This window comes from Canis lupus, chromosome 20, assembly GCF_011100685.1.
Source record: "Canis lupus familiaris isolate Mischka breed German Shepherd chromosome 20, alternate assembly UU_Cfam_GSD_1.0, whole genome shotgun sequence".
NCBI classification, from domain to species: domain Eukaryota; kingdom Metazoa; phylum Chordata; class Mammalia; order Carnivora; family Canidae; genus Canis; species Canis lupus.
The window spans coordinates 2,497,584-2,509,896 of record NC_049241.1 but is presented as its reverse complement, the minus strand read 5'-3'; the positions used below and the strand labels follow the sequence as shown (position 1 = coordinate 2,509,896).

At 57.4% G+C, this 12,313-nt stretch overlaps 1 protein-coding gene across 1 annotated transcript; it reads left to right on the top strand.

The window, feature by feature from the left end:
- Positions 1-679: 679 nt before the first annotated feature.
- Positions 680-9,480, top strand: GATA2 (GATA binding protein 2). The gene is made up of 6 exons (XM_038565479.1): positions 680-881; positions 1,536-1,812; positions 2,224-2,865; positions 4,741-4,886; positions 6,842-6,967; positions 7,521-9,480. Exons 2-6 carry the CDS (start codon positions 1,584-1,586, stop codon positions 7,818-7,820), a joined length of 1,443 nt encoding a protein of 480 aa, XP_038421407.1. The 5' UTR covers positions 680-881; positions 1,536-1,583; the 3' UTR covers positions 7,821-9,480.
- Positions 9,481-12,313: the final 2,833 nt, after the last annotated feature.

Sequence of the window (12,313 nt, the reverse complement as noted above, 5' to 3'; positions counted from 1 at the left end):
GGCCACGCCCGGGAAGGGGACGCCCCCTCCCCCTCTCGGGGGCCGCCGGCCAGGCCACCTCCACCCGGTCAAGCACAGGCCTAAGCGGCCTGTTGTCCGGGACCCAGAAGCCCGCTCGTGTGGCACAGTTCCTCCCCTCCTTGCGCCTGCTGCCCCTCAGCTGTCCCCCCAACAATCCCCTGCCCAGCCAGCGCCCGAGGCGGGGGAGGGAATGGCCGGGTAGGTAGCTGGGACTCCAACCAGCTGCTTCAGGGCTAAAGGAGCTGGGATCCGAGAGTGGAATAGCTGGGGTCCCGGGGAGAGGACACTCAGACACCCGGAGGGTGCACCCCCCGTGCTCCCGGGGAGGGGTCCCCCGTTGGAGGTTAGTTACTGGGACGCGGGCCCTGAGGTTAGGGGGATCCAGGAGCGTTCGCGTGAGGGGGCGCAGCAGGCGGCCAGCGGGGTGAGGGTCCTGGCGGGGGCGGGGGGGCGCGCTGGCAGCAGGGGCCGCCGGGAGGGCGCTGGGAGGGGGCCCGCGGGCGGAGGGGGGCAGGCCCGCGGGTCAGTCCGGGAGTCCGGCGGCCCGAGTTGCGGGCGCAGCCAATGGGGGGCGGAGGCTGGGCGGCGCGCGGCGCTGATTGGCTGGCGCGGGCTTCTTAGGCGTGCACGGCCCCCGCTTCATGTCTGTGCAGGAGTCGCGAGCTGGCGCCAGGGCGGCCGGAGGATGCCGAGGGGCCGGAGCCGGGCGGGCCCGAGGCCGAGGCGCGCGCTGTCCCCCGCTCGAACCCCGTGAGCCCAGCGGCCTGAAGCGCAGTTCCTGAGCCCGCCGCTCCTGGGGCTCCGACCGGTGCTGATCCCCGCCCCCGAGGCCGCAGTCCCCTCCCCGCGGCGCTGCGTGTGTAAGTTTGGGGTGCGAGAGCTGGCCGGGGGCCTGGGGCGCGCCGAGCTCCGAGAGGTCTCTTCCGGGGCTCAAGGCCGCCGGGGCCGGCTGCGAGTCACTGCTTTGATGTGCCTCGGGGGAGGCCGTGGTGCGCCGCCTGGGAGTGCGCTCAGGGGCTGGCTCCCAGCCGCTGGGGCAGCGTGTGCGTGTGGGGGGCGGGGGGCGCCAAGTCGGTGTGTGTATCCGGCGCCAAGTGTAGGTATGTGAGTGCCGCTGGGATCGTGTGCCCCGGTGGGTGCCCAGGCGTCTGTCTCTAACTTTTGGTCTGTGTGTTTGTGTTTATGTAGCGGGAGGGAAGGGAGTCGGGGTGAGTGTCTGACTTAAAGAGAGACTCTGTGTGTTTGCTGGGGTCGCTGCTGTCGGGGCTTGTCCCCGAGTGTAACGCGGCGCGCACGAGCGTGCGGCTCTGGGACCGGGGGTCACCAAGCGAGTGTGCGCGCCTGAATCCTCTCCTCCGCCTTCCTTTCGTTTTGAGCTTTGAGCCTTCCTCCCACCCGGGACTGTCCCTCGGCTGCGCTCGGCTGGGGCGCGGCGGCTGCGGGACTCCGCGTGGCGGGACCTCGGGGGATGTCAGGCCGTGGCGGCGCCCCTCACGCCCCCTTCCGTCGCGCAGGGACGCCGCCACCGCCTCGGCCCAGATCCCGAGCCTCCCCCGCCGGCCATGGAGGTGGCGCCGGAGCAGCCGCGCTGGATGGCGCACCCCGCCGTGCTGAATGCGCAGCACCCCGACTCGCACCATCCGGGCCTGGCGCACAACTACATGGAGCCCGCGCAGCTGCTGCCTCCCGACGAGGTGGACGTCTTCTTCAACCACCTAGACTCGCAGGGCAACCCCTATTACGCCAACCCAGCCCACGCGCGGGCGCGCGTCTCCTACAGCCCCGCGCACGGTGAGCCCAGGGCCGGTGGGTGACTGGGAAGCCCGGCGCGGGAGGGGAGGAGGCCCCGACTGCCTGCTTCCCGGATGTGAGATCCGCAGGAGTTGGAGCAGCTGAAAAATTGGGGCGGGAAAGGTGGGGGCAGCAGCCTCTTGGGGAGGGTTTGGGCACCAGGGGGTTTCTGCCCATTTGCTGCTGGCCTGTGGGGGTTCCCTCCAGGCCTTGGTGGTCCAGTGGGTTCCTTCTGTGCCACTTGTCCTTCAGCTCCCGAGTGACATTCTTGATTATTGCCGGTTGGGGTGTTATGTTTCTGGTTTTCTTTGGGAAGAAGGTTACTGCTGGTTGTGAGTTGTGGTGTTGTGTATCTGAGTCCTGGCCAGGCTCAGCCTCTGCCCATCCTGACCCCTCTCCTTCCTCCTGCAGCTCGCCTGACTGGAGGCCAGATGTGCCGCCCACACTTGTTGCATAGTCCAGGGTTGCCCTGGCTTGACGGGGGTAAAGCTGCCCTCTCAGCCGCAGCAGCACACCACCACAATCCCTGGACCGTGAGCCCCTTTTCCAAGACACCACTCCACCCCTCAGCTGCTGGAGGCCCGGGCGGCCCCCTCTCCGTGTACCCAGGGGCAGGGGGCGGGAGTGGGGGAGGCAGCGGGAGCTCTGTGGCCTCCCTCACTCCCACTGCAGCCCACTCTGGCTCCCACCTCTTCGGATTCCCACCCACTCCACCCAAGGAAGTGTCTCCGGACCCCAGCACCACGGGGGCTGCCTCTCCAGCCTCCTCTTCCGCAGGGGGTAGCGCAGCCCGGGGGGAGGACAAGGATGGCGTCAAGTACCAGGTGTCACTGACCGATAGCATGAAGATGGAAAGCGGCAGTCCCCTGCGCCCAGGCCTGGCTGCCATGGGCACCCAGCCTGCTACACACCACCCCATCCCCACCTACCCATCCTATGTGCCGGCCGCTGCCCACGACTACAGCAGCGGACTCTTCCACCCCGGAGGCTTCCTGGGTGGCCCTGCCTCCAGCTTCACCCCTAAGCAGCGCAGCAAGGCACGCTCCTGCTCAGGTAACAGCAGGTGCCAGTGACTTAGTGGAAGTGGGGTTGGTTTGTGCTTTAGGCGGGATGTGGGGTGGGGGAGGTGGGGGGGTGGGGAGGGCTGTGATAGGGGAGACGGGGCAATGTCACCCTTCCAGATCTGGGGATGGGCGATGATCCCCTCAACAACTTCCAACAGATGTTTGAGACTCCAGCATGGGGGAGGAGGAGCCCTAAAACTTTTGTTCATTTCTTAACTGTTCCCAAGGGTCCCCAAAGTTCGTTTCCCTTCCCCCCTCCTCACCCTCCCTTCTAAGGTTGGCCACTGCCAGACTGAACACAGAACGGGAATTCCCCCTTCCCTTCCCCTTAATCTTAAGTGAAAATGTGAGCAGCCTCTTGACTTAGTGTGTGAGAGAATTCGAGACTCGAGTGACAGCAGTGAGGCTGTGTGTACGTGTGTTTGTGAGTGTGCGTGCATGCTGTGGGTGCACTCGTAGGTGCTCCAGACCCTCAAGGAATCTGGTTCTCCGACTCAATCAGTCCTATCTTGGGATTTCGATGTTTCCCAATCTCCTTGGGAGATTTCCCCCAAAGCAACATTCCCAGGGCTTTTTCCTGCTCCCTGCCCCCTGGCGTGTCCTTCATTCTCCCTGCCTGAAGGCAGGAGTGAGGGGATGAAGCTCTAAGTGCCTCTGCCCCTTTGCCGGAGGAGAGGGCTGGGGCCAAGCTGGTTTGTCTAAGAATCTGGCCAGAGAGCTGAAACCAGGGCTAGTGCCGGGCTTTTACTGTCAATGCTTACCTCCCGATCCCTTTAACCAAGGAAGAGGAAGATTTTTTTAAACTTTTACTCCTGAGTCCAGGAACCTTTCCTTGCCCCTATACATCGACAATTTAGTTGAAAGTAAATGGGGAAACATTTTCCCGGGCTACGTGATGCAGGGCATCTGGCTACCCTGCCTGATTGCTGCCGCCACCTCGGGCACCCACCCCAGCCCCGCCTGGGGAGGGGGGCCTGTTCTGCTCAGGCTGGCTACCTTGCCTTTAATTAGCCCCTTCTCCCAAGTTTGTTTTACACATTCTATTTGAATTCCAGATGGTCTTTGAGTAACAACAACAAAAAACAAAAACCAAAACCAAACAGCCCGCCATCCATCGACAGAAGACCAAGGTCACTTACTTAGTCTACTGGGCTTAAAAACGAAAGGGCTTATGGTTGATTTTATTTTAAAGAATGCCACCCTCGATCCGAGTCGGGGACCTGAATTCTAGGGCCTCAGTGGAAAAGGGGGAAGCTGGGGAGAAAGAAGGAAATCCCCCCTGCTTGAAGAACAGAAGCGGGGTGGGAGCTGCGGGCAGAGGATCCTGAGGTGGCAGACGCAGCTGGGGCAAAGGGAGAGATAGAAGAGGAGAGGAAGACCTAGAAAGTGAGCCAGGACCCTCCCAGGCCCAGCCCGGTGGAGCGGGCGACTCCCGCCACCGCCCTGCCGCCGGCGAGGTTTGCTGTAAATACCCTTTCTTTGTAGCGCGGAGAATCCCTGGGGCCCTGGCCCCACTCCTCCTTCTGCCCCGTTTCCCTTCCTTCCACAGAGAGTTTTATTTTATTTATTTTATTTTATTATTTTATTATTTTTTTCAGAGTGTTATCCTTTAATGAAGAGCTGGGTCAGTGGCCAGAGAGGGTTTTAAACAGGGAGCTTCAGCCTTAAGGCTACTTTCCGAACTCCTCTCCTGCAGGGGAACCTCCTCAGAGTTCCAAGGAAGGGGAACCTTCCTGCCCAGAGTCGGAGCTCAAAGTCACCCCGGGGCAGCCCGCTGCCGCCTTCTGGGCGCCTCCGCCCCCGACTCTCTCCCCTGACCCTGTCCGTTAAGCTGGCCTGCTGTATCTCCCTGTCCCCCCTGCAGAAGGCCGGGAGTGTGTCAACTGTGGGGCCACGGCCACCCCTCTCTGGCGGCGAGACGGCACTGGGCACTACCTGTGCAACGCCTGCGGGCTCTACCACAAGATGAACGGCCAGAACCGGCCACTCATCAAGCCCAAGCGGAGACTGGTAGGCGCGGGCAGCAGGTGGCTGGGTGGGTGGGTGGGGGGCCCAACCTGGGCTGAGCCGCGACTTATTTAAAAAATAAAAGTAACATCACCCAACCCTTCCAATGCAGCTGCTTTGCCTCAGATCCTTTTATCATTAAAATCACTTGGGGTCGCCTTTCTTTTAGGCCAGATTTTTTCGGCCCGGGCCGGTCTCCCCGGTCTGCAGCCCACCAGGTAACCTCACCCCACCGAGCTCAGGGATCCCCCACATTGAGTGTCCAAGGGCCCAGCTCCTGTGCCCTGGCCTCTGGCTAACTCTTTTTAAAAATAGGGCCATGAAGTAAGTTTCCTTGTAGCCCAGCACACAATCTCCTCGCGCTTATTTAAATAAAACACACACTCACACCAACCACCAAAAAAACCTGCCCTTTATTATTTTTCCATGGAGTCACCTATACTGTGTATTTTCATTTGAGTGATTTAAAAAAAATGCCCTTTCGGATCTCCTGCCGGAGTTTCCTATCCGGACATCTGCAGCCTGAAGATAAGGAAACTTCGCGTATCTGTTTCCGGACTCCGCGAGTTTTAGAGCCTCTCCTCGGCTCAATCCTGCCTCTCGCTGGGCTGTTTTGAAATTTCTAATACCCTCCGCTCTGCAAATAATGCGTAAAATGCTAAGAATAATAAATATATTTTTTTTCAAGGCGAAGTGATTTACGAGGCTTAAATCGCTTGCCACTTTGGGGGCCCCCTCCCCCTCCACCCGAGTGAGCGAGGCGGGGTGAGGGCCCAGGTGGGGGTAGGGGTAGAGGATACCACGTTGGCCCTTGAGTCAGAATTCCAGCTCCAGGCTGCTTACTCACCCTCACCTCCCTGCCCCCCTGCCCCCACCAGGCAGCAGTCAGGCAGGTCCCTCCAGCGGCGCTCCTGTGCTCTTTGCCTGGTGCTAGGAGCTCCGGCCCAGGCCGGCCCAGCCTCTGATGGTCTCCTTCCCCCAGCCGTCCTGCTGCCTGCTGCTCTTTGGGAGCTGGTGGGGCGGTGGTGGTGGTGGTGGTGGTGGTGGTGGTGGCCTGGGAGGGGGACAGGGCGGGGGGGGGGCTGGGGGGGGGTGACAGATGAGTTCTGTCACCGTGGGGCTGGTGCTTATGGGCCCACAAGAGGGCATCTGCTTTCTCCGGTCAAGACTCTCTTACTTTCCTTTGTCAGGAGACTTCAGGTCCCTTCTCCAGAAACCAGACACTCATTTCCAGTCCCCCTCTGGTCTGCATTCCCTGAGGGGCTATGGGGCCGCTAGCGCTCTGTGGTTTGGGGTACAGCGTGCCTGATGGACCAGCATTGTGGTGATGGGAATGTTCTGGCTCTGCACTGTCCACTGTGGTTGTGACTGTTGATTCCTTGAAATGTAGCTAATGCCATAGAAGGAATTGAATTTCTCATTTTACTAAATTGTAGTTCAGTTGAATTCAAATAGCTCCCACGTGGCTAGTGGCTACATACGGGATGGAGCAGCTCTAGACTCCCTAAACAGTTGACGTCCCCACCCTGGGCAGGTACAAGGTTCCCCTGCCCTGGCCTCTGTGGTGCCATCACGCCCAGGGTTGTGGAGTTTGAAAGGAGGCACGTGAGAATGCAGCGCCAGACCCAGGGGCTCCAAAGGGATGGAGCCAACCTCCTCAGGGCCTCAGTTTACCTGTCTGTGAAGTTTGTTTGATGGTTGGGGGAAGTAGCTGATTTGTCCTTTTAGCTTTGCAACCCGGTTGATACTGAGATCAGGCTTCTAAGTGTTCTTTAAGTTCTGCACTGGTTTCGGTCTCAAATTCTAAAATTCCACGGCTTCGGAGATGCCTGGATTCCCTTGTGAGATTTCCCACTCCTGGGCTAAGTTGGGAGGGATGGGGTGGGGCGAGGGTCCGGAAGGGAGGTCGAAGTGGGGCGTGGGAGCCCAGCCTGCTGACGCCGCCTCTCCCCTCCCAGTCCGCCGCCAGGAGAGCCGGCACCTGTTGTGCAAATTGTCAGACGACAACCACCACCTTATGGCGCCGAAACGCCAACGGGGACCCTGTCTGCAACGCCTGTGGCCTCTACTACAAGCTTCACAATGTGAGTCTGCCCCGCCCCTGCCCGCCCCGTCCCTCCCGGGGGACCGCTCCCTCTTTGTGCTGCCAGGCGAGGGGCCCCAGCCACAATCTCCAGCGTGGCTTGGCTTGGGAGGCGGCTGCCGCTGGGCTGGGCAAGCTCCCAGTGCCAGAAGGGCTTCCCATAAGAGGGGACAAGCTGGCTAGAGGTGTGTCCCCCAAAGCGGGGGGGGGGGGGGGGGGGGGGGGGTGCGGGGGTGCGGGGAGGGTGTGCTGCAGGTCCAGGGAAGTGGTGCCTCTTTAAACACAAAAAAGACAGGCATACAGTTTGGTTGTGTTGATGTGGGGGCGGTACTGGCACTTAGTGGGCTCAGTGCCCTGCAGGTCCCACACAGTGAAAAGCCCTTTTCTGGAAAGCGTAGCACGCTGGCTTGGCAGGGAAGACCATGATGGGCCGAGGGCATTTGCAGGTGGGATCCCTGTCCAGACCTGCCTTTGCCCCCATGTGGAAGCTGGGGGTGGGGGTCTTGTTCTGGGAAGGGAACTGGATCTCCTGAAGGTTTTGTGGTTGCCCCCAGGTCAACAGGCCACTGACCATGAAGAAGGAAGGGATCCAAACTAGGAATCGGAAGATGTCCACCAAGTCCAAGAAGAACAAGAAAGGTGCAGAGTGCTTTGAGGAGCTGTCCAAGTGTATGCAGGAGAAGGCCTCCCCCTTCAGCGCTGCTGCCCTGGCTGGACACATGGCGCCCGTGGGCCACCTCCCACCATTCAGCCACTCGGGACACATCTTGCCCACCCCAACGCCCATCCACCCCTCCTCCAGCCTCTCCTTTGGCCACCCCCACCCATCCAGCATGGTGACCGCCATGGGCTAGGGCCAGGCCCCCGGCAATCGGATGGAGAGATGCCGAGAAGGGTGGCCAGCAATGCAAGGCTGGGCACCCCTAGGCAGGGTGGGCTACACCCTTAGCGGTCTGCCCTTCCCCGAAGACTGATGCCACTCCTGCCAGCCCAGCCGGAGCCCCACGCTGCCTCTCCTGTGGGCGCTCCCCTTGGCCCTCAGCGGTCACTGTGAAGATCCTCACCCAGGCTACGAGGCAGCCTTGGCCCGGCTCACTGCCCAGGTGGGGTTTCCATCATGGATTGTTCAGAGAACAGAACGGACAACTTTATGAAGAGAAGGGGTGGGGGGTAGGGGACAGACGAAGAAAGCTGTTTTTAGAAGGAGAAGGGAGTAGGCCAAAATAATTTATTTTGTTCTCTTTTCTAACAAGGACTGGGAGACAGAGATCTGAGCTGCCCCCTGAGTTCTCTGGGTTTTCTTTTGCTCCAAGGGCCACCTGGCCCATCTGCTTGCTAGGGCCCTGGGGGTAGGTGTGCGAGGGGCTGGGGGGTGGCCTGCATCTTCTCCCCTGGCTTCCTCTCCTGAAGCAGCTGAAGCCCAGGTTGGGCTGAGCCAGTGCAGGCAGGCCACCAGCCCGGGGAGGCGGCGCGGTGCGTGCCCTGGCGGCCAGGCCCAGTAGGGCAGAGACAATCATGGGCGGTCCTGCGCAGATTCCCAGGCCAGGGCTGGGTCACAGGAAGGAAACAACATTTTCTTGAGAGGGGAAATGTCTCCCAGATCTCTCCCCTGGCTCTGAGGCCGAAGCTGGTGTGACCCGTGTACCCTTAACAAGCCTGAGCCACAGCCTGACTCCTTTGCCAGGTGGACCCCTGTACATACATCCCTTTTCTGCTAACCCCTCAACCCCTTCCCCTCCCACTCTGAGACAAAAGAAAAAAATATATATCTATATAAAAAGACTGCATAAGCTTAACTCGCTGAGGAGTTAGTTGTTTTATTTTTAAACTCATTTTGGGTCCAGTCAATTGTACGTTGCCACGGAAGCCCTCGCTATGGAAAGGAATAAAACCTACAAACCAAGGCTGTAGCTTCGCAATTATTTTTGGAAAAGTACTTGGATCCCACAGCCCTAGGATGGGGAGCCCGGGGCCTGGGGAGGCTGCTCTTGGCTTCCAGGGGCTGGTCTGGCAGGTGGCGAGGCAGGGGTTGGGGGTGGGTCCAAGGAGAGGCCACGACCCTGCTGGGGTCCCTGGAGACGCCTGGGTTCTGCTCTGCTTCGCTGTGGCTGTCTGGATCCTTCCCAAGGTACAGCTGTACATAACTGTGTCCGAGCTTAGATTCTGTATGCGGAGGAGGTGGGTGCGGCGGCCGGCAAGGGCCTGGCCGGGAGGAGGATCCTGCCGAGCCGAGCCGATGTAGTCGACCAAGTGCAATATGGGCCGGCGATCGCTGAGGGGGTGGGGGGCACCGCAGCCAGAAGTAACTTATTTTGTACTAGTATCCGCATAAGATAAAGAATCAGCAGTATTTTCTGTTTTTATGTTTTATTTGGCTTGTTTTATTTTGGATTAGTGAACTAAGTTATTGCTAATTATGTACAACATTTATATATTGTCTGTAAAAAATTGTATGCTATCCTCCTATTCCTTTAAAGTGAATACTGTTAAGAATAATAAAATACTTTTTGTGAATGCCTCTGGCCGGTCTTGTGGGCTCCCGGGCTGCTGAGTCCTGGGTGTGGAGATTGGCAGTCAGACTAATGGGTCCTCCCGGGCCCAGTGATTTAGAGAGAAGGGCTCCTGGAATAGGGGATGGGGCGGTTTGGCTGGGGTGGGAGATCCTGATCCCCCCTGCATTGCTCCCATCTGAATTTCCTCACTGTCACCCCACTGGGGCTCCTGGTGGATAGGTGGCTACTGGGGAAGCATGAGGAGGCCATGGTTTCTCCAGCCTTTGGTCTACACACTGATCCTTTTCCTGGGGCGTTTGTGGAACCCAAATGCTCTTGTGGAACAAGAGCCGCCCCTGCCCTCTACTCCATCCATTTCCTCCCAGATACTGATCAGTTCCTGTTTCTGAGCTACCTGGTCATCAATATTCCTGTTCATTGACAGATGTGATCACCAATGTTTTTGATCACTGATGTCACTGATTGCTGTCATCTTCTGTCAACAAAGCTGGTCATTGGAGATGGCTACCATGACTGATACTCTTCATTAGTGACAGGTCTGATCACCAGAGCCTGTGACCATAGACATCTGATTACTAACAACTGATCACCAACACTCAATCACCAATATTTTATCAATGCCTCCGATCAGTGACATGTCTGGTCACCGACAGCCATGAAGTGTGATCACCAGTGCTTCAGTGACTGTCTTGGCTTACTAGTAATACACCTGGTCATGAGTATCGCCTACCACCAATATTGCTGATCAGCACCTCTATTCATGTTTAATATTCCGTGTGTCTGGTGCCAACATCTCTGACGACCATTGTGTTTCTTCAGTATTTCTATTCACCAGATTTGTGACCCCTGGCACCTCTTATCATTCATGTTCTTGATTCCTGATGCTCTAGTCTTCAACACACCCAGTCATTGGTATCCTAGTTCATCAAGAAGCATGATCACCAATGTCACTAATCAATGGTTTTCTAATCATTGATAGATCTGATCACTCATATGTCTCTCCAATATCTCTAATCACATTATTTTCATCACCAATGTCTCCTTAACAGTGACTTTGGTCACTTGTCTCTAGTCACCAACATCTCTAACCAACAATATGCCTAATGACCAATGTCTCTGATCATGGGCTCCTCTTTCCACCAAATTTTCTGTCAGTGCAATCACCAGTGGCCCTGGTGACTGACATCCCTGGCTCCTCAGTGTGAATCACCTGGCTTCTAATGTCCAGCATAGGGATTGTAGAGTCTCATCTTCCAAGTCCCTGATGACCAGTGTCCCTTATATCCTGATTCCGGGGGGCACTGACTACTACCAGCCCCCTGGTCATCAGTATCCCTTAGCCACCTGTGTCTCTGTCACTAAAGTCTCTAACCATTGCTGCCTTTGGTCCCCATTAGATCACTCATCTGCAAGATCTCTGGGTGTCTCCAGCCATTGAATATGATCACTTGTCTCCTCTATGCTCAGTCATTAAGGATACGGGCACCAGTATCCTTCACTAACACTCCTGTTGCTCACTTCTTCAGTCCCCCATGTTCATGATCAATGATGAATCATATATCAAATCAATGCTGATCACCAAGACCTCCTGTTCCTCAGTGTACAGCCACTACCTCTCTGATCATGTGTTTGAATGATGTCATCTCTCACGATGCCACTGTCTCTAATTACAAGTCATTCTATTCATATGTCCCTGATGGATGACTTCTTTTAGCCCTAATCACCATTTCTGATACCCTGAGTCCATGACAATTAGGATTTCTGAAGTTCAACTTCCTTGCTCCTTGGCAGCCCTGATGTCCACATGTTCCAGAAGGCCCCTCCTTTCATCCTTCCCATCCCAGGCTGCTGGTGCTGGCAGGGTGCTTGTTAGGCCCAGAGAAGCAATGGTCCTGTGGAGGCCACATGATGCCTGCTGTGAAGTCCCAGATACCCCAGCCCATCAGGGTAGAGCAGCAGAAGCATCCCTGGGACTCTGACATAGGAGCCCTCTGCTAAGTGCCACCACCCTAACCCACCTAAGTGGTGCTAGGTGCCACCACCCTAACCCACCTCCTTTTCCTATAGACTAGAAAGCTAGAAAGGCAGAACCACCCCAGTGCATAGCTGGCTGGGCACTTGACTGCCCCTCTCAGCCCTTCCCCAGCTCATGGCATTTTGGCCTCCCCTCCATCAGCTACAGTTACAGTGAGGGCGGGAAAGGTCCTGCCCTCCCATGCCCTGGCTCTTGACTGCAGGATTGTGTGTCTATATGATCACGTACTCAAGTGTGCATGTATGTATGCCTGTTGAACACCTCCTACACACCAGGCACTCTTCTAGGTATGGGGGCTACTCCACTGCATGTAACAAACAAGAATTCCTGTCCTTGAGGAGCTTATCTTCTATGCAGTAAACACATTAATGACTCTACCTGGCCTCTGGCAAATCATCCTATTCCCTGGCCCCAAATCCAGAGCTCAGAGACAGAACCTGGAGTCCAGAGCTTTGAGTCCACAACCGGTACCCCAGTACTCAAGAACCAGACTCAAAACACAGAGCCTGTCCCCCAAATCCAGAACTTAGAGCTTGGAGCTCAGAATCCAGAACTCCTATCCAACTGGGGCCCAGAACCTGGACCTCAGAATTCAGATCTCAGAACATGGAGCCCAGAACCCAGAGCCCTGAGCATGGACTCTCAAATCCATAGCCCAGAGCTTGAGGCTCAGAACTCAGGACCTAGTACCAAGGATGTGGAGCCCAGGGCCGAGAATCTAGATCCCAGAGCGGCAATGTGGTTCTGGACCCGAAGGCTAGAATGCAGAGCCCAGAAGAACCATGGAAAGAGGCCCCTT